This window comes from Drosophila mauritiana, chromosome 3R, assembly GCF_004382145.1.
Source record: "Drosophila mauritiana strain mau12 chromosome 3R, ASM438214v1, whole genome shotgun sequence".
NCBI lineage: Eukaryota > Metazoa > Arthropoda > Insecta > Diptera > Drosophilidae > Drosophila > Drosophila mauritiana.
In genome coordinates, this window is record NC_046670.1 from 6,777,909 (window position 1) to 6,804,033 (window position 26,125).

The 26,125-nt window shown below is 41.1% G+C and overlaps 2 protein-coding genes across 3 annotated transcripts in view; one reads left to right on the forward strand and one right to left on the reverse strand.

The window, feature by feature from the left end:
* Window positions 1–1,525: 1,525 nt before the first annotated feature.
* The window catches only part of LOC117144875 (neuroligin 4-like), a 40,215-nt gene continuing 15,615 nt past the window's right edge, over window positions 1,526–26,125 (reverse strand). The window contains exons 11-14 of one of the 2 annotated variants that reach the window (XM_033310283.1): window positions 18,532–19,041; window positions 17,317–17,892; window positions 6,645–7,134; window positions 1,526–1,609 (exon numbers count right to left, since the gene is read on the reverse strand). In XM_033310283.1, coding sequence (XP_033166174.1) covers window positions 6,686–7,134; window positions 17,317–17,892; window positions 18,532–19,041 — 1,535 coding nt within the window. In that variant the 3' untranslated portion in view covers window positions 1,526–1,609; window positions 6,645–6,685. The remainder of the gene's footprint in view (window positions 1,610–6,644; window positions 7,135–17,316; window positions 17,893–18,531; window positions 19,042–26,125) is intronic. The other variant, XM_033310284.1, reaches the window with a different exon arrangement.
* On the forward strand, window positions 5,758–6,443 carry LOC117144877 (enhancer of translation termination 1-like). The gene is made up of 2 exons (XM_033310287.1): window positions 5,758–6,263; window positions 6,329–6,443. Exon 1 carries the CDS (start codon window positions 5,819–5,821, stop codon window positions 6,224–6,226), a length of 408 nt encoding a protein of 135 aa, XP_033166178.1. The 5' UTR covers window positions 5,758–5,818; the 3' UTR covers window positions 6,227–6,263; window positions 6,329–6,443.

Sequence of the window (26,125 nt, forward strand, 5' to 3'; positions counted from 1 at the left end):
TAATTTAGTTTTTCACGTGTCATTCTCTGTTTTATATTGTAAACTAGACGATTATAAATTTAGTCTTAAAAATACAAATATCATATTTCGTGTTTATTTTTGGCGACGCTTTTTATGAGTTTTATCTGAATGCTTTACAAATAAATTGGAAGAGTACTTAGTAAAAACAATTAAATTTAATTAAAAAGTCGATAAGTTGGCAGTTTTTGTTAGGTTGAGGTAACTATTACATTCGTAGGATTTTATCAAATGAAATGTAAATTAAAAATAGAACAATAGTTGTTTGAGTTACAATAGTTTTCATTAGTTTGGTAGGAAATCAATGAAAAACAGTATAAAACAAATAATTTATTAGCATTGAAATCGAATTGACTTGTTGCATTTCTGCAACAAATTTCCTGCTCTGCAATAATCCAATTGAGTGTAAAAACCGTTCATTAAATTAAGCATTAATGCACTTTTAGTTTTATCCTCTAGTGAATCGGCTGCTTTTGTACACAGTAAAAAAAGCGTCACTGTTTATTCCTCATCCTCAGAGTATTAATTTAAATAATTAACTAGTTATTTGTTTTTAATTATGCATCTCATTACGATCTTTGTTAATCTAATCTATTTTGAGCCATGTTTGTTCTCTTTTATATTTAGTGTAGTTTTATATCATTTTTGTGTTTTTACTTTAAGTAAATAATACCACATTTGTGTTAATTTTTTCTAGATTATTTACAATGCCGCCAACAGAATGCCGTTATCAACAATTTCCATCAATATTTGTTTTCAATTTGCTGATGAGTGGAAAAAATGCATTTGTGCTACACTTACGTGGCTACTTGATTATATTCATATATATTTATATATATGCATATATGGTTCACAACAGATCTATCGAGCAACTAAACACAGATATTTAACTAACACCTTCAAACTATATTTACAATTTTCTCTTAGCTGATAGCTTTTATCTACGGATTTTCATATAATTTGTTGGGTTTTCAGATGATTTGTTTGATCTTCTCCCCTCCGTTTCGCAGGAGGTGGAAGAAAATGGTTAGCCTATGACTAAACAGAGATTAGGTGCAGTCTAGTAGTTGGTTTTCCCTCTCAGTCCGAGAAGTTCTTCTCGTCGGAAAAGCGCACATGATGCTGCTGCTTGAGCCGCTCGCTGCGCTTTCCAGTCGCCGCCGCCATTTTGACAATACCGCTGCTGCCAGCACTGGAGTTTCCAGGCCCGTTTCCGGTGGCATGGCGTCCAGCGCCGCCTGCACTTCCGCCAGCCGGCAGTGTCGGCGACATGGTGGCCGATGTGGTGGTGGACGTCGGCGAGGAGGAGTTCGTCCACTGCTCGTCGCAGGAGCAGTAGCCCCTGGCCACATCGCCACCCTCCAGCGCCAGGGCGTGGATTTCCCGCTTGAAGCGCAGCTTCTTCAGCTGTCGCTGCTTGTGGTCACTGGCGGAGATGGGCGGTGCACCCATTCCTCCGGCTCTCCCCGCACCCGCCACCTGTCCCGCTGCATCTGCATCCATTGGTGTCCCATTGAGTTGGCCGTCATCATCCGGCTGCTTGGGTGCATAGAACTCCTCGGGCGTTTCCGCTCGCAGGGTTTCTATGGAGCTGCAATGGAGGAGTTCGGTTGGTGAATTAAATTCGCTTTAAAGTTGGTAAAAAAAATGTGTAAATTGTGCGTGAAAAATATGCTCATAAATATTCATGATCTGGGTGAAAACTAATTGATTGAAATAGCAGACTGCTTCACAAAAAATTAAAAGATATTTAAACAAGGTAGATTAAGGTATTTTCTCTTCACCACGTTGATGCTTAAATTAATCAAGCCATGTTTTAGCACTTGCAAATTGTACAGTAATTAATCAGCGATAATATTTTAAGTACCGACTTAATTAATTGTTGTAAAATTCAGTCAGAAAGCTAGTTTTTACACATTCAAATCAGTTTTTGTACGACTATTTGACACAACTATTGTGGTCAATGAAAATGTAATATTTCTGGTGGCTTTACACTACATTATATTAGAGTTTACTGATGTCATGTTGTCCATATAATAACAATGTCCTTTTTTAGGAATGCAAGTAACTGATGAGTGCTATTCGAAAATAGAGATGTTACTAAAAGCCCTAACTCATAGTTTAGTAGTGTTGAGAAATCATCAGTGAATAATGGTGTGACCTTGTTAGTGGTTCTCTAAATCCAACGCATCCTTCGGAGGAACACAAAGTGGAAGTTCTAGGCGACTGACACTTGCAGTCATGACGTCCCCCCACTTTTACCACCTCCCCCCGGGCGATATCAACCTTAACGACACAGTGCCTGCCAGAAGTGCAGACCCATCAGTGCCACTCAGTTGGCCGCGCTATATCGCTAGATGCATATATAGGTATATATGTATAGCATATCTGTGCTATCGGGGAACTCGGCTCCATTTGGCCGCGGATTCGTTGATGTTAGCCCGTTCTCATGGAAGTACACTTCATTGCGCTCTGTTGGCGCTTTCCACTTTTCCATTTCTCCATTATGCTTTTGTGTTTAGTTTAGAATTCAGCGGGAAATCTTCTGCAGCAGCTGCACGCCATATTTATTCAGCTTCCTTTACTTTTTTTCCTACGTCCTCTTCTTTAACTTTTTCCTCAACTAACGCTGTTTGTGTTTTTTGCACCGGGTACTTTTTTAGGTTTTGAATTTTTAGGGTATTTTGCTGCTTTTCTAATTTTGTTTGCTTAAAATATTTTTTAAAATTATATGAAAGCCTATCCAAATAAATTAAATTTGTAAGAACTTCTTTTTTCTAGTTAAGGAACTTAAATACTTTCATGAACATAATAGGCAATGAGTAAGGTACCATTGTTTTAGCCCAAATAACTTTTTAGATAGCAATTTTAGTATGCACTCGAACTTGCTTGCTTCTTGGCCAATAGTAGACGGTATCTTCTGGTCTATTTGCACGACACTTTTCTGCCAATTTGTTTTCTTTCTTTTCGCTGTGCGTGCCCATTTTCGCAGTACAGTAAACTCGGGTGCGCGAGAATTTATGCAAAGAAAGCGAAAAGTGCAAAGTAAAGTGCAGTTGCGAAAAATGCGCGGCTGCCTTTTGTTTTGCCAGCTCTTTGGCCATCGGGGTTGAGTTGGGTGGTTGTGGGTGGCTGTTGGTGTTTGGTGTTAGGTGGGTGGTTAGATTGGGTGCCTTGAGCAAGGGGTAAGTGGGTATGGTGGGTGGTGAAGGTGCAGGCTTGACTGCAGCACAGTTGAGCGCACAATTTGGCGCAGATTGTTGACTGGGGCTGATGGGGAAGGCGATGTGGCGATGTGGTGGTGGGGCGTGAGTGGTTTTCAAGGGGAGCTGCGCTGGAATGCAGCTTAGACTTTCTCCTCACAAGATACCAAAACTAAAGGAAAAGAAGCCCCGGCAAAATGAGTGAACTGAGTAATGCGCGTAATGCAAATCGCAGCTACAATGTGTGCAAGTTACGGGTGGAAAAGGCGGGCTGAGGGGGTGGCTGCCTGGGTGGGAAAAGCGGGAAAAGCGGGAAAAGCGAGAGACCATCATTAACGTATTACGCGCATGTTTGTGCAGCCACTTTGCATATCTTGTGCTGCTTTTGGGTGGCAACCCGCTGGTGGGGAATTGGGTGTTCTCCTTGGGTAACTGACGGGCTTTAAATTCCCTAAGAAACAATGAACATCAAGTCGTGTCGGAAATTTGCTCAGGTTCATAGACTCGTTAACATAAAACGAAAGCGAATTGTATAGGTAGGCGGAAAAAATTAATTATCAATATATGGAATAAAACATTATTGATATTGGGGCTTTACTGTATGATCCCTTATTGCAGCCATAATTTAAAGACATCTGATTTGTAAATCAATAAACTTTTGAATCTTTTTAATAATTTCCCGATTAATCGCAAAAGATTGCAACCAAGGTAACCACACATGATTAGTTCAAGCCAAACTGAAACTAATGACAAGCTTTTTGCTGCATTTGGGTCCATTTGTTGACTTAAGTGGTTAGCAACGCGTGGGTTGCTTTCATCAATTGTGAATAAATGGCAAATAGAAAGTATGTATCTGTGTTGCTAAAAATAATGAAACTACATGCATACTAAATAACAAAATTAACAGAATAAATTTAAGATATTTGCGTATTTAAAGATCTTGCTGCTAATTTGTTTAATTCCCAAAGGAATGTCCTTAATGCCATCATTGAATTAATGCAAGTGTGGTTCGTTTTTCCTCACTTTCCACACCCTTCGATTATAATTTAAGCAAGTGCCAAAAATATTCACACTTTAACAAGGTGTAAGGAACTTGAAAGCAGTGGAGTGGCTTAAAGAAAAAGAATGCGAAATTAATGTTTATTGCCCTTTTAGCACATACACACTTCGACACGCCCCTTCGCCGGATATACCGGATGTAAGTGAGTGTGTTTGTTGCTGGTGTAAATTTACATAAAAGTTGCCATTTGCCCCCTTTCACTTTAGTTGGTACGGAAAATTGCATTTTCCACCGCGCCAGGAGAGCAGCGCAGAAATGTTAATCAGCTAAAAGTTAAGGAAACCAAGGCGGAGGCTGTGCAGTCAGCGTGTGTTAAACAAAAGGGAAGAAATGCAAATTTAATTGTGCGCCAGGTGAAATAGTGTCCTGACCCACCCACACACATACAGACCCTCAGACACGAACACACACACACACACACAAGTGGCTGCAAGCGGACAGCGTGGAAATGTTCTGTAAGTGGGTTGATCTTTTCGGCCACGTTGTTTTATGGGCGGAAAAAATGGCCACTCTCCCAGCGGATTCAATGAAATTAATGCACTCACCGAAGGAATATATCTTACGTATTATTTACTTCAGTTAAAAGTCCCTCAATATCTTAAACTTAAAGTAATTCAAATAGATGTAATGTTACATACATTCTAAAATCTTTCTATATCAAAGTTTCATTTAATATGAACTAAACACGTAGCAATCGAATTAATTTAATTCGATAATAACGACTAGGAGTTCAAGTAATATATTTTTCGAGAACTGCTTTTAAGTTCCACTTAGGTATCCTGGCCAAAATAATTGCTTGTTTTTACCACTTCCCTTTGAGTTGACAGCTGTGCAACTGGGGTTGGATTTTGGTTACACGGCTTGGATCCGGTTAATGCAATTTTTAAGTTTTTTCCTGGCTACCCAGCAGTTTTAATTTGCTTGGCTCGAATTTCCAGGGTCCAGCATTGGGCTCATAAATTAGTTGGCAGCTTGGTTTCAAGTTGCATGCCGCAAATTGCCTTGCACTTCGCCACTTGTTATGGCTGCGTCTGGTGGTTCCTTTTTTTAATTTCGTTCATAATTTCACTTTGCTCTGTTCTGGCATTGTTACGTACCGACATATATATATGTTGAATTCGTAGCCGCTGTTTCTTTTTTGTCCTGCGAAATACCTGCCATTAAAGCTGCTCCTTTTTGGGGCCGCCCACTGTTTGGAATTTTTCCATGCCGCTGACTGCGACATTTCAGTCCACCTTGAACCATGAACTTATGTTTTATTTGCTTACGTTTTTTATCAAATAAGAGCCAGCATTTTTTGCTGCCGCATGTTTGACATGCCGTTTGTTATTTTTGATCAGAGGCTGTGTGTGCAGATATTTTATTTTACCTTTTTTTCGCTCCTCTAAAGGGTTCACAGTGTTTATTTTTCATTTTTTTGAAAGAGGAACTGAATGTTAAAGGTTTTTCCTATTAAATTGTTAGAATATTTTCATGATTTTACTGTCTAAAAATAGCCGTTTAAATTGTATCTTTAGAAATTTTACATAAATCCGAAATGGAGAAGCTCACTATATCTCATTACCTCACACTGGCCCTAAAAAAGCTTGACCCACCGAGCGATTGGGAGGATATCCTCGAGTTCGTCCTTGCCACCTTGGACGCCACGTGTCGACCCAAATATTACACCAAAGAATTGGAGAAGGCCCTGAATGTTGGACTGCGTTTTGGCATAATACGCGAAATTAATAATAAATATTATCTGTATGAATATGCGAAAATAAATTCGCTCGGAAAAATTACATACGAGTTTACCGAAAACCCCCTGAGTCCTTCTCGATGCATAAACAAGGACGAGGAGGACGACGATGATGAGCAAGAGGACGATGAAGACGAGGAAGAGGATGATGACGACGAGGAAGTCGACAAAAATTGCTCACACCAAAATGATATGGAAATCGATTAGGTAGAAAAATCAACAGAAGCTCGTGCCAGGATCGACGGTGATAAATTAAATTATATATAAGATAAGATTATAATAATAGTTATTTTCTGGTTTTTTATAAAGAGACGCCTCATTAGTCTACTAATTAAATTGAGCGCTGCATAACTTCTAAATATTTAAGTAAAATGAATTTGAACAATTGACAAGGAGTATACAATTATTTAAACAGCATTATTACTGGTCAAATTTTGTATATGAATTTAAAAATTGTAAGGTTTAGGATTCTGTTAATAAAAAAAAGATGATTAAAATTATTCTAAAATAATATTGAAGCCTTAATGACTTATGATTAACAAAGATTATTAAGTTAAAGTATGTAATGTATGCAAATTTAGATGAATAGAAGTAAGGATGCCTTCCATGATGACATTATGCTTACCCCGTTGATGACTATAAGTCCAACTCAAAGACCGATACCTATCAGACGCGCATCTCGTCCATCGCCGCCTGCGGCACTTGCTGCTGCTGCTGCGGATGCTGATGCTGCTGCGGGTGCTGCTGCTGCTGGCCGCCCACGGGCGAGGCGGAGGTCAGGACGAGGCCGTCGCCGTGCGAGTGCACCAGGTGGGCGGCGTGGGAGTGCGAGTGGGTGTGGTGACCCTTCGAGGAGCTGGGTGCGCTGCTTACGCCGCTGCTGCTGCTGCCGCCGGATGGCGTTTGGTCCAGAAGCATGTTGCCGACGCCCCCGCCTCCGCCCACGGCCACGCCCATTGCCGAGTTATTGCTGCTGCTGTTCGTTGTCGTCGAGGAGGCGGTGCGGAGCGGTGGGCGTGGTCCGCGTATGTGATGCGACTGCATCCCAGTGAGGACAGCTCCATTCGACTGATGTTTGCTCGACTGCTGTTGCTGCTGATATTGCTGCAGCTCTGCTGCACGGAGAAAAAACAAGGAAAATACAGGTCAGATGGTCTATCAATAAATCAGAAGCTTGGTATGTAGATTCTATATAATATATTGATATATAATCCGATGAAAAACTTTAAAAAGAGGGAATATAAGTCATGTTTGTTTTCACGAATATTCGTTCTATTTAGAAAATACAATTTTGTTAAAAATATTTCCAGTGCCTGGAACCAAAAGGGGCGAGGGGAAGTAAGCTACTTATGTACGTTATGCATATGTTGGCATATTATCAGGCAAATGTTTATTGACGATGGCGGCGGCAGCAACAAAAAGTCAATTTGTAAACAACAATGTCAACCATTAAACACACATTCTCATATCATCGACATCCTCGATCCCGGCGAGGAGCAGGGAGTGCGCGTCATCGGAGTTGGCTGCCCTTTTTTTGTTCCATTGAATTGGCAATCTGGAACTACCACCCACTGCCCACTTTCCACTTCTCCTTTCAGCATTCGATGTCGTTCAACTTGTCGCCCCGATTGCCTTCCGAATGCAAAAGCGCAAAATGTGCACAGCCATTGACGCGTCTAATATTTTGATGCACCCAAAACCCCGCCCGTTTGATCCTCAGTGTGTGCGGCTGGCGCAGAACTAATTTGTTTGCCTTGGTTCTATAGACACAATGCAGTTTTATTGGTGACTCGGCACTAAAAGAGCAGACTGCTGCGAATGGAGCGTCGTGTCATGTAATAAAAACTGAAGTTGGTAACGGCCAAGTGCTAACTGTCATGAAGCCAAACGGCGCAAAAGGAACTTGGTGGCATATGGAGTTTAATGTAGTTTGTACTTAAGAGGTGGACTTATCCGGAAATGGTTTAATACTACTTTTTTGGAGGTTATCCAAACACACAGCTAAAGCACGATTTTAACATCCTGTTTCAAATAGCTGTATAAGAGTTTAATAAACCTCGTTGTTTTGCTTAGCCTTTGACAGAATTATAAGCCCTTACAAATAGCACAAATCCATAACTTCCTGCAGGCTTATCTCTAGAGCCCATCTTGCTCTCCCTAAGCTCCCGTCTTAATGAACATTTTTAATCAAGCCAGCTTCAGCGTTTCTGAGCCCCTTCTTAGGAGTAAATCTTAAAAAATTCAAAGAAAGTTTCATTAGTCATTCAAGATGTCCCTGGGCAACCTTTAATCCCGGTCAAAAACCGCTTTCCCTAATTAGAGGTTTAATTCAACAAAGTACTCGATGGCGGGGCGAACGAGTAGAACCAGTAGAGAGTTGTGCCCTTTTGGTTTTTATGTTTATGGCTTGGACTTTCGGGGGATTTGATGGCCAGCTCCGGTTTTCGGGCCAGTCAAGTGGCCAAATGGACTGGACCTAAGAGAGCATTCAGGCTCAAATGTACCGGATTATGTTGCCTGGCTTTGGCTAGTTGGAATAGACCAAAGCGGAGATTTGCCACAAAGCTTGGCGGGGGCGGAGTTCAAAGACAAGTAGGAAAAGGCCTCGGCTGAAGCATAATTTAACCATTTTTTTGTTGGCAAATAATTCGCATACACACTCACTACCGGGAACCGGGTGGCACAAAGGACCGCAAAGCTAGAGTGCTTCATGCAATTTCCCCAAGGAGTGCGGCCATCATTTATGAATATGAAATTAACAACGGTGCGTATGCGTAATTTGTAATGAAAGCCAGTCGAAACCAAACCAACTCAAACCAAACCCGACCGAAACCACACCCACACCACCAACTGAGTGCTGGCCACGGGGTATGCAATAAATTTTCAATTTCCAAAGTTGGACTTTTTGCCCGACCGACAACCCGCAGCGAAGCAAATCTAATTTATATGCACATCACTTATACGCACTGTTGCAATTACAATGCAAATGCTGCAACAACTGCGTATTATGTGTACGGACAGAAAATATTACCCCGAATATCGGAGAGCTTGCCCCGAATATTGCCGCGAAATAATGTAGTCCAAAGTGCTTGGCCAAAATTCCGCTCAACGGATGTTGATTAGTATGAAATGACAAGACCGGAAATGCTGTGCATAACTCAAAAAATGCAAAAGTAAAACAGCAACAAAATTGCCAGCCGCACGGTGCTCACTTAACCGCACCGACATGAAGGGCCACTGGCCAGTAGTGGGTTAAGGGGCTTTGAGGATGGTGGGTTAAGGGTGGGGCGTGGGTGCAACCACTGTGCCATGTGGATATTGTGGGTTTTGTACGCCCAACTAAGTGGACAGACAAGTGCAGCCAATCGAGCCGGTTGTTTGTGTGCTGCTGGTCGGAATGCGGGGTGCGGGCTGGTAGGGGGTTAAGGGTGGGCCGCTTTAGGGTTAAGGGGTGTGGGGTGAGAGGTTAGCCTCTCACGCTTGTCGCATTAATGAAGCATGCTCCACTCTGACTCACTCACGGCAATTTATTGCTGAATTTCAGCCGTTTCCCCCCGCATTTTACAGTTGTAGGACTTAATAAAAAAAAAACGCTATATATCATACTTAGCGGGGCATGCGACAGGAAATTGGTGGATAGGGATCAGAGAACTGCAGCAAGCCACTGGTACTCTAAGTGCACCCGCTAAACACTGGGTGTCTAGGCAACCGGGTGCTTTTTCAAACTCTACTTGCAGCAATAAAAATTATCCGAGTGTTTTGCCACCCTGGTGACGGTCTAGGATATATAATTCACAGATAATTTTTATTAATATTTTTATTATTTAAAAATTTGTATACTCAATAAAAATTATTAAATTTATATTGTTTATTTTGCTATTTTTTTATTATTTAAATTAAATTTATTATTTTAGGCACTTGTCTTTTTCTGATTGTCTTCTCTATTCTCCGTTATGAGTGGCGAGTGCCGCATTGATTCGAGTGCCCGCACACCCGGGTGCTTGCCTGCACATGCTGATTTTGACTGGATGTTTGTAAGCACCCGCGATGTGCGTGAGGGGTGGCACCCGCACCCAAAATGGTTGGGTGTGAGTCGAGTAGCAAAAAATACCACCCTTGCAGTTCGGATCCGGCGGAATTTATGGTCGAGAGATAGGGCAGTAACTGCGCCCAACCAGCTGCACATAATGTGCAGCAATCACATCAACTTGTGATGGGTGCTACGTGATTATGATAGAACTATGTGCTCAGCAGCGGGACATTTAAACGTTAAGTGAAGCAACAAAAGTGGAGCAAGCATTTTAGAAACATAACGGAAATAAAGTCCAACCATCTGAATAAATCTCTAAGGCCATTATCAATTTTTGGTTATCAAATTACTGATAAATATTTAAAGTTTTCCAGCACATTTCCGGGCAATTAACAGTTCATTTGCCTGCAATGAATTCCTTTGGAATTCAACCCCCAGCCAACTTAATTGTGTCGAATTCAAAAGCCTGACAAATGATTGTAGAATCCGAGGAAGCAACCCCTTGATAGCTCGATAGCCGCTCGAAACCGAAATGGTTTTCAAATTAGCAAACGCTTAGGCAAACTGCCAAAAGCCGAGCACAACATTTAAATGGGATTGCAATGGGAACAACAGAGCGCGGGGGCAACAACAAATGAGCTTTGTGTCAAAGTCCAGATTAGCATACAATTTAGAGCATTTCAATCAAACATAAATCACAACGAGCCACTCGAACTGGACCGGCAGACCTCTACGATTTCCTGCCAAGCGAACGGCACGAAATTGTGCGTAGTAAATCAATGGAGGACAGAGATAGACGCTGGCGGAGATGCAGACAGGGACAGGTAGATAAGGTCCAAAGGAGCAACAGTATAAAAAATCTATTTTCCAAAATGCAATCCGAAGAAATCAAACCGGATATCGGGGGGCGGGGACGGTTGAAACGGAAATTTATGTGCTTCTATTTAGCATTGAGTTAGAAGTTCCGAGGAAGCGGAATGGAGCGCACGAACGAGCAAAAATTAAGTATACGCCGCCGTGCACTCAAGCAGTTCATGCGTGTGTTTTCGCATTTGTGTGCTCCGTCTATGTGTGTGTGTGTGTGTGTTGCTGCGTCGGTGTGAGTGAGCAGCACAATTAAATTGGATTTATGGCGCGCATGATTGCAAAATGAAGTTAATGCGCATACAAATACAATCGAGCTGAAAGAAAAATGATTCTCGAACTTCTTCCTCGAACGCCGAGCGGATATCGTACCTTGTTTGTCATGTCATCAATAATCGAGGAGCAGTCGGGAGCCAGCGCAAGTAAATTGAATGAGCATATTAAAAAAGGAGCAGTGCTGTAAGGAAGTGCCAAGGAAATGAAACTCAGCAGCACTCGGAAAGGGCCAAAAACTGGATCGGGAAATCGCAGAGCGGCGTCCCAATGAAATATGTACGATTCCGATGGCCATGTGGACTTATGTTGGCCCAACGCGTTGGCGGGTCTGAAATATTTATTAGCCATCCAGACGGTCATAGTTGTCCCGGGTTAATGTTAGTTTATGCAATAGTTTGACACATTTGACAGGGGAAACGCTCCTAATTGATTGATGACAAATGGGCAGCGGAAAAAAGTTAGAGAACTTCCGGCAAATATGAAATCATTTATCTTCGCATTGAAGGCTGCTCGAAGTAGATTTGTTATCTCCTCAAAAATGCTGTATTTATAAGGGTTTTGTGCATCGGAATTGGGGATTAAAATAAGTTTATAGAAAAATGAGTTTCGTAACTCATTCTTGAGAATGAAGTAAAAACTAATATCACTAAATAACTTAGTTTTTCTTAGCTTAAATGATGGTTATTATAAAGCTACCAACATATTTTTTTCATTTTTAACAGAAAATATATCAAGCAATTTCAAAAGCAAACGCAATGTTAACACGACCCTCTTATCTCTTGAGTAAAATGCAATTTGTTTTTGTTGTTTTCCCCCATTTTACCATAATCGGTGAAGCTTTAGTTATGATATATCATTTCCCGAATATTTTCCCCACTTGCGATTCTTTTGCTCTGGACAAACAACTCGAGCCCAGACCCAACTGACCACTAACAGTGATGCCGAATCTCCTCCCGGAAATCCCCCCTCCTGGGCAATAAAATAATATTGTCTTATCTAACTATGTGCGCAATGCACATCAACAAAGGGACAAATGAAAAAAGTGGGCCAACTATTTTCGATGAGCGAGGGAGAATTTCCGTGGTTTGGGGGTATGTATTATTCGAATACCCACAACAGTTGGCGAGCGTCTATCTTTTTTGGGGGAAATCGTCAAAGCCTAGACGAAACAATAAAACCAAAGAAGGAGAATCGTAAACAGAGGGGGATATATGTATGTATATATATGTATGACGTGGGGCAGAGCAACCGCACACAATGTGACGGCATCGATGGCAACGAATAATGTTTGGTTTGGTTTGCTCTTCTGCCCATCGAGGCCCCTTTTTTCCCCTTCGAATTGTTGGGGACAAACGGCAAACATATGCTGATGGCATTGGGGGGCGCCAAATATGGTCAGAGTTGGCAGGGTTGGTTTGCAAATAGATTTTTCATCATTTTTTGTCATTTTCCGTTGCGTACACACGGCGTATGTGTGATGAACGCGTTTGCACTCTCTTCTCGCTCGAAGTTTTTCCACTTTTCCTGCTGAAATTTCAATAATAACATTTGTATGAAGCTGTTTATGTCCTGGTGGCCAAAGGGAGCCGTTGTTCTGCGGTTGCCTGCCGTTGACAATCTGGATGACAATCATGTCACGTCACGGATAAGGTGCTTTTGGCCCTGTCCCTATACTTTTTCACCATATATATATTATTTTGGCCCTGCTTGGGGTGCTTAAAAGGCACCTCGCGTTTGCCTTTTGTTTGCTGCCTTATTTTTATTATATTTATGCTGCTGCACCCATCCCCCCATACACTCACATGTCAGCAAAAATCGTTTACGCTTCATTGTTTTTACTCAATTTTGTTGATTTTTTTCGCTCACTTGCCCGCCTGCCTCGCCATTTTTCCTTTTGTCTGAGGTCGGCGCTTTTATTTTTCCCCCACATCTGCGCTCATCCGCCAAAAGTTCTGCCTATGCAAAGTATAAATCTGAATAAATTGAAAACTGCCACCAGGAAAAAAACAAATATGAAATAGCCTCACTTTGAGTGCTTAACGCTGGCTTCAAAGAGCTCAAAAGCGTTGCCCAATGCACAATTGCAAAAAAAATGTATGTATATATATATTTAAAATGATTAAGGCCCAAAAAGGCTGAGTAAGGATTTTTATCGATTGAACGGGTCCAAGTTTCCAATTCCCATTCATACATATATGTATGCATGGGGCCAGCTTAGTTTTAAGTCTCTCCTCTAATCAAATTTTTTGGCTAAAAAAGTTGCCTTTTAGGCCAACATAATACGTCGGCATTCCATTGCCCCAAAAAGTTGGCAACACATTTTCCAATTCACTTTGCAAGCCCTTAAATTGAACGCTTAACGTGTATATGTGTAAATTGTAAATTGAGGATATAAGGCTTTACGGATGATTTATGAGCGGATGGGAAAAGGTGAGACTTTAACACTTGCATTTTAATTTTATGTTGCACAAATGTATGCGATATTTTAGATAGTTTTGGTAGTCAGAACTAAGATTTATAGAATGTTCCTTAAGGACCAATTGCATGTATCACTTCATGTTGCTGAACAGCTTAATTTGAATTAAAATCCAAAGTAAACTTGCCATATATTGTTTTATTTTATGTTAGCCTCAACATATTCAATGCCATGCGGAGCATGAAATTCAATTCAAAGCTGCATTTAAATGACTTTCAATTAAATTATGAAATCGTTTGGCAAATAAAGCGACTAAAATCTGAGCCAGAAACAAATTTACGTGAAGGAAACTTAACCTAATGAGGCATTTAACTGCCGTTCAACAATGTCAGCAACCTCACATAATCCACAGGCCTTCACAAACACAAAAGTTAAAGGAAGTAAGGACAACAACAAGGACTTCAGTGTGCCACTTGAGTGCCTTAAGCGAACCGTCGGCCAGCAGAAATCTCAGAACAAACATTAATTACACAAGGATTCTGGCCAGACACAAACTACCGTTGACTTTAATATTTATAGTCTCTTCCTTGTCGGCAAGAAAAATTTTTGCCGCTTAAATAAATAACTGGTCGGGGGTAGAAGAAGCCAAAAAAAAAAACCCTCAGAAAATGGGGAGTTGGCCGGGAAAATTAAGCAGCGTGGAGATGCTGAAAATATGCGCCCACGCATAATTATATGAAAATTCGCAATAATTATAAATAATGCAGAGCGCGCTCAAAATGCCAGCAGAGAAACACTCGCCACTTCCGACAACGTCGCCACCTGATGGCATTATCCTCATCATCACCGTCATCATCATCATCGTCATCGTCAAGTGCCACGCCCACAATCGTACTTAACCACTACGAATTTCCGCTTCCGTTAGGGCGCGAGCGTAAAATTAAATCAGCAACAAAATATTCTATGCAAATGCGAAAAAATTGACGCATTCTCCGATGGAAAATTGTGTATTTGGCTCGAGTTTTCCTTTCGCTTCTGTTATTCTTCGATTTTCATTTTTTACTCTTAGCATTTCACCGTTATCGACCAGCAATTAGAGAGCTGACAAAATATAAGTGCATAAACCTGCTCAAGTAGCTAAAAATATGTTTTCCTGGGATTTCTGGTCTATGCACAATTGGTTCTTCGGCAAAAGTTTGCAGTTTGAGTGGACTGAAGGAGTTCTTGAAGTGCAAAATGTTTGATTAAATCAATTTAAGTTTGGTGTAGTGGATATTACTCAGAAATACTCTTAAGAGAACTATCTAGGTATATGGATACACTTAATTAATGCAGTAATAGATGGCAATCACTAATAAAAAATGTGTGCTTTAAATACCAATTATATTTTATAAATCCATTTTTGTAATTCTAAGGTATCCAACGCTAGATAAATTGGCAATTTTAATGATATGGAGGTTCATTGAGAACAAAAAACTATAGAATTCTTTAAAAAATATTTAAATTAATTCAGTAAAGGAAGTATTTATTTTGTGATCAAAATCTATTAATATACCTCTCTATTCACTGTCAATTTGAAACTCCACCTATTGTATAAATTATCTGTCAAATCCATGCTGAAATGTGTGTGCTTGTGGTATTTTCAGAGCTCAAACCTAATTTATTTTTGGGGGAGAATCAAAACGTGTTCCCTCATCTGTCAGGTTCAGCGATGAATCGAACAGAGGAAACTGTTTTGTTATTCAAAAAAACAATTGGAGCTTGCCAACCTGTTTAGATGACCGAATCGCTTAGTTGTTTTATTCGCCATCGATGGCCAAAAATGTATTTACGCACAAATATGCCGGCAGAGATTGTGTGGTCTCGCAATAAAATTCGCATAATTCCATATGCAAAGTCGATTGGGAGCTATTTCAGCGTTCGCAACTTATTCTGCGCCGCTGGCTGGGTTAATGTTTACATTTTATTATGGCAAACTAAAACCAACAGTTTTATGTGGTTCCTTCTTTTTTATTGGCCTAATATGCTTGTGGTTTTTACGGCGACGGGCTCTACCTTTATGGCAGAGCTGTAGATTTTCTTTATCCTTATCGCTACATTTCTGTCTGTCGATTGAAATTGAAAATCTTATCATAAAAAATCATGTCGTGACTGGGAAAATGGTAATGGTAATTTCGCCGAGCGGCAGCATAAGGATACTCGTACAATCGGTAAACGAATCTTTATTTTATTTGCCGTTTATATTGGAAGATTTATTGGACGGGGAATATTTCTTGAAGTGGCCCATAACGACTTTATTGCGTGATGGCTGCGAAATATAAAAAAACTGTCAATAGCTTGAAAACACAGGGTGGTGGTCGTTTTCCTCCTTTCGTCGCATTTAACAGCTCATCAGGCAAGAGAAACAAACTAAAAACCCTGGCAATCAGTGGAGCATAATTTGTACAACAATTTCCGCTGCAGACCGAGTCCGCAGAATCGGGATAACGGTACGGATTCTTTGGTGTCTGTATTTTTGTGTTTTCCGTGTGGTCAAAAGTCAAAAGTCCGTTGAACCCCAGTGAAGCGTAAATGTTTTTCCCGGTCCTCTGCTTGTTTTTCCTCTTGTTGCTCCGCCTTTCCTTTCCAATGATTCAATAACACGTGTTAGCGGGCCCAGCAAATAATACGAAACAACCTCCTCAACGGCTGATTAGAACAATTTCAATTTTCACGCGGACATTCTCGTTTTTCTGCCTCGAACTTTTTGCAACGTCAGACCTTTCGGGCACGAAGGTCATTCAATTTGATTAAGCAATATTTTCGTTTGTTTGGGATGATTTAGCAGGATATTTATGTGTGTCTGTGTGTGTGTGTGGGTGCGTAGCCCGTGACAGGTCGAACACTCCACAGTCATGCCCATCCCTCACCCCATGGGATTAGGTTTGGGATATCCTTTTGCCATTCATTAACCCATTGTTTGCGTTTAAGGACTTTAAGAGCCAATGCAGTATGAAACTTTATGTTATGGGTCTTAACTTTAAGCATACATTTTATGCATTCGAACGAACCATTACATAAAGTTAGTATTATAATATCATAAATATTAGTAGATTTATTCGTAAATTGGAACATGTAAGGGTTCATTTGACTCAAGTATCTAGTATCTAGTGTACGTTTTTGTTCTAGGATCAAGTAAAACGACATTTGTGCGTCGCAAGAAACTGTCCCAAAACGAATTTCCTTCCACCTTACCCAACTTTTGCGGAACCCAATAAACTCTTATTTTCAACCGCATCAAAGTTTTCTGCTGATTGTAATGCAAACTGTATTTCACCAACGGCAGTGCTTGCCAAGTGTGAACTCTCACAAAAGCTTTTCAATCTCGAATTCATTTGCTTGAAATCGAATAAGCAGACTTCGAGAGTCGCAGAAACAGAGAAGCGAGAAGTGAGATTCAAGATACAAGATACAAGAACCGAAACGAGAAATCGACAGACGGGGAAACAAGCACTTCATAATGAAATGAAATCTTATCACATTTGAGCTTGATTGCTGCCTCATCCCGCAATATTGTTGCAGGAGGATATCTCCGGAAACAAACTTGCAACTTTGGCAGCAGTGAAATCCAATTCAATTGCCATATCCTTTGGCACTTGCGTCCTCGAGTTACGCGTCCTAGTCGTAATTTTACTCTCATTTTTATTTTCATTTGGCATTTCTGGCACTCACCTGTCGTGGGATTGTGTCGTCCTGCGGCCGCCAGACCAAGATTGCGTGGCAGGGTCATGCAATCTCCGCCTCCGCCGCCACCAGAGGATCCTCCTCCAGCACCAGTACCGGCCATGCCAGGACCCACTGCGGTGCTGGTGAGCAGGACATTGCCGCGACTATTCACCAGAGCGGTGCCGCCGCCCGACATATTCAAGGCGGCCGTGTTGCGCGCATAATTCAAAGTGGCCGCATGATGGAGACCGCCCGACTTGGGCAGCGTCATCATGCCGGGATTGTAGCTCACGCTGCTGCCGGACACCACCACGGAGGCGCCACCGGAAGCGGAACCGGCTCCGCCCCCAGCCCCGCCTCCCGATCCGGAGCCACTTCGTCCAAATGTTTGCGTGCCGGTCATTCCCTTGATTTGCATGTGCTCACGCTGCTGCTGCTGTTGCTGGTGTTGCTGCTGCTGCTTGGAGCTGGTGCTGTAGGTGACGTTGCCCAGGTTGTCTGTGGTCACCTTAGACCCCTCGATGCCACCATTATTCAGGGTCCCACCGCTGCCACCACCCACTTGCTGCTGCTGTTGCATTCCTGTAGGAGATTGGGGAATAGAAAATTTAACTTTAATCTTTGAACTTTGAAACTAAAGCACTTATTGACAAAACAGTTTTTGTTCCATAAATTGGTTTTTTTAAAGCACAATAATAAGTTTTGAACGAAATAGTTTGTCGTCGGTTTATAACCAATGCAGTTCATATTCATAATTTACCATTTTAAATGTAGAAAATAACATGGCTTTAAGCTGATTAAAGTCTCCCAATACAAAAGTTCAATTTATTGGCACATAAAGTCAGAAAATTAAATTTAAATATACTCATATGTTAACAATGCGAAAAGGACACCTTAAAAAAATGCACAACCTAATGACAAATATGACAAATATTCAGTGATTTTACTTAATTATTACTTGAACATCTATTATATCTCATATACTTTTAATAATTTGCATTCAATAAGTAAGCATATTTATTTGTTTAAGTGATAACTAATCCTCTCGACCTCAATTATGCATATGATTATATTATTATATTATGTTATTATGATCATATTGATTATTACGATTATATAAGGCAATAACACAAAATACTTTAAGGTGAGCCCAAATCATATGAGTTGAGTATCATTCCCGGAAAAGGCAATTGCCTTTTGCCGCGAGACAACCACACCAACCTGTGTTTGAGCAGATGTGCGGTGGCGGTGGCTTCACCTCGTTGGCCGCTGCTGCGGCCGCTGCTGCTGCGGCTTGGAGCAACATGGCCGCCTGGCCGGCCTGGTCCTGATGGCTCTCCACGTCCACGATGACATTGGCCGAGCTCTGCGAGTGACCCATGTGGTAGTGGGCGTGCTTGATGGGCTCCGGTGGGTAGGGCACCTGCTGGTGCAGGCTGCGCTGCTGGTACTGCTTCTGCAGTGTCTTCACCTCCAGCCGCGTCTTGTCGCGCTGATAGTAGACTCCGGCGAAAATCAACACGTTGAGTATGAGCAGGCTGCAGCCAATGGCAATCGTAACGCTCAGGGCCGTCGAATAGGCCGCATAGCCGGCTGCCTCGAATCCGGAGGCCAGAGTGTCCGAGGAGGCGTTGGCCAGAGTGGTCGGTGCGAAGACACCACCGCTGCTCGAGTAGTTTCCTCCAATGGGTATGCAGGTCGTGTACATGTTGTTCGGCTCCACGGTGGTCACTGTGGGTGGGATGGGCATGAGAAGTGAATTGCATATTAATCTCTGTGGACTGTCCGTAGTTCATTTTGCTCGCTCGGGGTCTACAGGTCGGATGAGTAATTATTCATATGGGGCGAATGGGGCTGATCGGGCAGAGAAGATTGTTTCAGTCCGGTGTCTTGTGACACAATTTAATGTCCAGCTCACATTTCTTAGGGCAATTTGCAGCTGGGCGGTTCAATATTGCCATTTAATTAAATACAACATAATTCGCTTAGCACCTGACAAAAGGAAACCTTTGCCTCCAGCTGTTGTGTAATTATAGCAAATGCCTCGCTTTTAATTAGTTTCTTTGCAGCTCGAGGCTAGCTTTAAAACTATCAACAAAATGTTCAACAATAAATACTACAACACTATTTGATTACGTATTATTATTATTAATATTGTATGTAACAAAAGTGCCCAACTTATGTATGTTTAAAAGAAAGTGACCTTATTATAATATTATAAAAGTATATTGAAACTTATACAAAACAATATCACAAAGAGTAATTCATTTATGTTGAATGATATGTAACTATTGTTTGATGACAACAAAAAATCATTTAATTTATAATCAATGGTTGAAAATTATATCACATGTTATGTTGTGAAATAAATATTTTTAATAATATGCCACAAAGGAATACCTTCTAGGACAAGTTGCCTTTTGAGCTTGAAAATGGGATTGCTTTTGAATTACAATCTATTTCGTTTTATTGAAATTCCGGTAAGTTGAACAAAGTTTATTATTAAACCCCAATGTGGTTCAATATCTGGGAAAGTATTGTATGGGGTTTGTTTAGGTTTAGCTGGGCTTAGTGCCTTTTGTGGCAAACTTGTTTTCGAGGATGGTTCCTTTGTCTGAAATGTCCAGAATACGGAATTATTTCCATTTCCTATGAGAGCGCTGGAATATTTCGCGCTCCACTTGGCCGCCATTGTACTTGCTAAGGTATTTGAAAGCGACTGAAGGAGTTGGAAGCGCAAATGTCTGTGAAAACAAATGGGTTTCTCGCTGGCTCCCCTTGTATGTATGTATTTGTATTTGTCATTGTGCTGCAAGTGTCCTGGCATTGTCCTGGCAGTGTCCTCAAGTGCTTCCTACACTTGGCATTGTTTTGTATCAAGTGTGGGTAAATGAATGCCGTGTGTCTGTGTAGCGTCTGTACTAGCTGTTTGTCTGCAAAGTTTTGCCTTTCAATTTTCTGCATATCAAACAATTTCGCCAAAGTTGCTCGTCTCACAAGATTAAAGACTTGTGCACGTATTTTGCATAAATATTTCGCAAATAAATCTCTCGTAATAATCGGGAGTGGGCGGCACAAGTGGGTGTCAATAATCGTGTGATGATTCGCAGCTGCCATTCAACCACTTGCCGCTTTGTCTTGGGGGTTTTTCAATTCGCATTCAAGTGTGGCATTTAATTTACTCAAGATTGTTTGGTCGGAAAAGCATCAGGTGAGCTCTTTTCTCAAAGTTTTCCCTACTTTCTTTTGGGGTATCCAATTTGGAATTAGCCCCTACCTATACATGATAATTTCTCGCCAACTTTTTCCATCAATCATGATGGCAAAAACTCAAAGGCTCTCGACCTGACACTTGAGTTCACTCAGGAAAATGCTCAAGCTCCTTTTTCTCTCATTTTTGATGTGGACGAGTGTGTGTGTGTGTGTGAAGAGGGACAACCCTTTTGGTAAATTGCATAACCAGATAAATTGTGATCCCCCCACAACAGATCCGACCCTGGACACTAAGCTCTTTATCATTCCGCCCCATTTTGCATTTAATTTTGCAAGTACAAAGACGGCGTGCAGCATTTGGAATTTTTCCCATTTCATCTTATTTTTAATTCCTTTTTATATACATTTTTATTCCCATTTCCATTTCGCTTCTCCGAGGGCCGCATGCGTTCAAGGACCCCAGATAATTATGTTACGAGGACACATGGCCCCAGCTTGAGGCAGACAGATAACCGAAAAGGCAGGAGGGCAAAAGCAATGCTTAATGTGGCTTTAATTAGTGGAATCACAAAAATGAATGTGGAGGGGAAAATAATAAGAACGTAGTGAAGAAGTAGAGCAACCCCAAGCCATAATATCAAACCGAGCAGACCTGCCTGCTGTTTGTGCCACCAAAGCGAAAAATATCTGAGGCCGAAATGACCTTGCATAAATTAGATATTAGCCGTCCCGATGCTGAGGCTGCCATCCTGCGAAGGACGCTCTGGCATTTATTAAGTGAACCATTTCAATTTTCACTGATAGTTTGACATTTCCCAGCTTAATCAGCCGTGCTTTCGCAAGCTAAAGAAAAACGTGAAAAACCCAAACGAATCGCAGGAATTATGCAAATGATCAGGGGGCGAAAGTGGCAAGGATTTTCGCAGTAGGCTTTCGGCTAAGTCTGCTTCCACATGTTGCTTTATCTCCATCTCTGTGCCAAATAACTCAGGTGAGCCCGCCGCTGCTGCCTGGTTTTCCATTCTATTTTCATTTTTCGCTGGAATCCAGGTCAGGCAAAGTAGCGCAGCGTTGACTTTGTGTACTCTGAACAATGTGGTTTGCCTGTTTTTTTTTTGTTTGTTTTTATGTTCTGGAAAACTGGTAACCAAGGCTTAGACAAGACTCTGGCAACTTGATGATGGGATAAACGGCATTGAAAGCATACTCAGTGGGACTGTAGGTGAGTTAGGAGGCATATCTGGGTTCATCTCCTTCATTCATCGAAATCTCTTAAAGAAGCCGCAATTATTAATGTTGTTTCCCACATATCCGAGCTTAAATCAGGCAATGCACAGTGGTTCACATTGTATGGGGAAAGTGGCCAAAAATACTTCTAGTTGAGGTAGTCACTTATATACATTGATATATACTTGTATTTTAATTATTCAAAATTCAAAAAAATATATAATACATTTACAATTTAAAAAGATTGCTCAAGTAAATCAATGGCGGATTTTAAAGCTTCGACTTTGGTTTGCATGGAAGTTTTCTTTGACCTGTGATAAATGGATCAGAGCTCAAAAGTACAGGACCGAGTATGGGACCGAGTACGTGACCGAGTACGGGACCAGTACGGGACCAGTACGGATGGATCAGAGCTCAACAGAAGTCTGTTCCAAAGGTTCAAACTTCTGTTTGTAAGCATTCATCTAAGTTATTCATTTGCGTCAGAGTTGCTTCGCATAAATTACACCTGTGCACCTGTCGACACTTGAATTAAAGGTTTTCTTAATTTTAAAATGTTAATAAACAAAAAGATTTATTAAGTTAAGTGGAAATGGACATAACGAAACCTCCAACGAAACGCAAACATAAACAAAAAACATCTGCAACTATATACTAAACACAACACTAATTTACGCAAAACACAGAACGTCGTACATATAATTTTTTATTTTTTTTTATATACTAATTCCCATAATTTATTTTACGAACGCCTTCCATTGCAGAGTAATGTCCATTTATTTGGTTTTTTATTGACTTTACGGACACCTTCACTGGCAAGTTGCTCACGTTGCAATAATAGATTGATATCATGCTGTCTCTTTCGATGCTATTCTTGAAGCGGACAGTTAGAGCAAAACAAAAACATGAATAAATTTGAATAGCTAGACCAATTATGAGAAAGTAATTACATTTAAAGTCAAAATTTTGACTTTGATTCTTTTATTTTTGCCCTATTGGGGGACCACTGTGCAATGTTTCGATTTGGATATTCTATGAGCATTTGAATGAACAATGGGCATGGAAAACAGAAGAAATTTCCAAGTACTCCAACACTTAGCCAACCCTACTAAAACTTTTTGCGGAAAGTTGTTATCTAGACGGTGGTGGCACAGTGCTTTTTTAGTTTTCCACTTCTTTCGAGTCGAATTTTGTTGCGGCTGCTTTGTTTACGGCAAAGTCTTCCGTTTGGCAGTCGAATTTTTTGGCTTTTAGCTGCATATCTCAGTCGCCGCATTCCTGCCAAGTTGTATAACCAATGGCTCTGAGGTGATGACGCCTGCGATGACAGGGGAAAAGTGGGAAAAGCGGGCTTGCCGAAGGAAAGGCAAGACAAGGCGGCACAGTTGGCAAAGTCAACGCTTAAATGAAAAGCATGTCAAAGTATGTCGAGTCCATATGACACTGTGACTCGGTCGCTGCCTTGCAGCTAGACTCGGGTTTTCCGCTGGCTCTCCAATCTCCTGTGATTTCCCGCACTTTTCCAGCACCCACCCGAATCCGAATTTTCCAGCTAGTGCTGTGTGTGTTTTTTTGTGGCCTGGCTGCGTCGTCGTCGACAGTCAACCTGACAGCTGTTTGTCGCATTTCGGGCATTTTATCATCTTCCACTTCCAGTTTTTTCCCACACCAGTTCAGTTCGCTTCTATCTATGTATTTCTACCCCGCCAGTTCGGCTTCAAGTTTTTGTTTTCAGTTCGCACGTTTGTTGGACAGATTTAGTTTTGCAGCATTTCTGGCCCCTGCTCTAATTGAAATGAACATTTGTTGTCTGTGTGGTCCAACACCCACGCATTTTCACTCTACATTAGCTACCACAAGTCGCCCTTTGACCTACGCCAATTTCCCCTTTTCCGGCTTATTTGCTTGGGTCACAGATTAGTTGCTTGCCAGCGGAAACCGTATGGTGTAGAATTAATTTAAACATTAAACTATAATTGAATAAGCTATTCCTATCCGGATTTAAGGTGCTCGTTGAAAAACAAGCTTTATGGTCGATTAACAAAACAAAATTGCTAAAATGTTGAGAATGTAAGAATTCGTTAAAAGTTTATGCGCACTGGGATTGGAACTCTTTATAAAAGTAGACTATCAACACTATCCCCATCAGCGGGGATCATATAAATGCATGAATCTCATAACCAAGATATAAACATGATACCTCATTGCTTAAACTTAGTAAAGGTTTAAAGTTAAAACGACAAGAGGTGTTATTTTATAGGCAAACGTTTTGTACAAAAAGCATTTCCCTAAATGGTACAGCTACGAGTATTTGTGAAATCAAAAAAACATAAAAAAAGTCAGTACCAATGCGCGAAAAAAAATAAAATCAAAAATTCAATCACTTCCAGCTGAAAAAGTTCTTTAATGATTATTTTTTTAAATAACTCACTTTTCAAACCAAATGATTATTATATTTAGGTAAAATGTATTTTATTGATTTTTAAATTCCACTAGTTTAACTGAAATGTGTATCATCCAATTAAATTATCGAATAAAAGCGCTCTATCTTTCGACCACTTTGCTCGACATTTTAATAATTTTTAATTTGCCCGACTTTGCATAGCAAAAGAGTCCTTGGCTGCCGCCACGCCCACGCCCACACCCACATCCTCTCCCCTCTTTCCTATCCCCTCAAGCTAATGCATTTTGCATTGGACAACTTGGCAAAATGCGGGTTATTAGAATCGGGTTGGGGCATTTAGTATCTTGGCTGGGGGAAAGTAGAAAGTTTCGCCTGAAATTGACTGTCTTAGTTTTGACTTTGAGATAAGCCCGGCGTCCTCGGTGGAAGTAAGTCGAAGCCGTTGCCATGGTTTTAAACCAGGCCACGCCCACAAGGCACTGGCACTGCCACTATAACGCCCCCAAAGTCGCCGCATATAAGCATTTGATGTTTGAGTTGGATTTTCTCCGCTTTCCCCATTCACAGAGGCGAGCCAGCTGCATTTTCCCCAGCTGCGGGGACAGTTTATTAAAAATTGCACTAAAACATAAAGAAAACGAGGAAAAAACAAGCAGCAAAGTTTGCTGTTAATTTAGAGTAAGTGTTGAAAAAGTTTCCGCCAACGAGTTTTACATAAACTGGTTTAATGACTTCGCATCTGAAAACGAGCAAAGAGGGGACCAAATAGAATGGCGCAAGTGCATTAAAATTATGCGCTATTTACATTTGTGGCGTCTTAGACAGAAGACCCTCTTTCATCCCAAACGAATCCTCCAACCCCCCATCCCGTAGACCAGCTAGAATGTAAACGAGAATTTTATGCCAGAGACAGACAGTTGGGGGGCAGGGCAGGGAAGGGGTGCGCTTTGAAAAAAGGTTACACACACCTAATGCTTATAGAGATTACAGTTGAGTGCATTTCCAAAAGTCAGCACTCGACACAATATAAATTCAAAAGCCAAACCTTAGTATCCCGGGGCCGGACGCAATTTCAATAACCCGGGCCCCAGCTGGAGGTCCAAGTTCGGGGCTGGGTCAAATGGAAATGTCATGCCAGGGCCAGAATGGGATGATGGGAGATGTGGATACGGATACACAGCTCCTAGCTCATTCCACCCACTCTGCCCCTCAAAATGCCAACTTTGCAATTTAACTTGCTGCGAGACCGACCACAAAGTGAAGTAAACACTGACTAGGCCGAGGCCAGCGTCTAGGGTAAACAGAAATCTTTGCTGCCGAAAGTGTTGATTTTTAACTCACTCTCCAACAAACAAACCTACCGAAAAAAAAGAAAAAAAAAGAAGAGAAGCCAAATAAATAGAACGAGTTTTCTCCTTTGAATTCCGTTTTATTTGATGGGAACCCAAATGGATATGTGGAATATATATCACTTGCGTCGAGTTATTAAACAAATGCGCACATGACCGTAGAAATTTTTGTGGCCGCATCCTAAATGTTTGACTTTGGATCACAAATAGTTTGATCTTCCATGCACACATGGTGCGTATGAGTAATTTAAGTAAAACAAACGGAATAGCAGGGACGGAATAATTGAGGCCATCTGAGATGTGATGAGAAATAAATAGTATGAGTTGCCAAATAAATTTATGCTTACCTAATAAAGGAAATTCGATTGGAACTTTTCAAATCACAAGTATATTTTCAGCGTTACAGATTTTAACTTCACCCGTTTTACCATCGGAAGTATCAAAACCAGAAGGGAGTGTCAACGCTTTAAACCATAAATCGAAGGGAGTTTTCACCCTAATTCCAATTTGTCAGTCTTACGCAGAATGTGCAATTAAATAAGTCAGGCCCAAAGGCCAGTCAAGTGTCCTTACGGCTTGGCCTTTGTCAACCGTATTAAACGACAAATGCAGACTGTGCAAA

What these genes read in the sequence shown, in the direction of transcription:
- LOC117144877 (XM_033310287.1), top strand. Translation starts at nt 5,819, where the DNA reads ATGGAGAAGCTCACTATATCTCATTACCTCACACTGGCCCTAAAAAAG.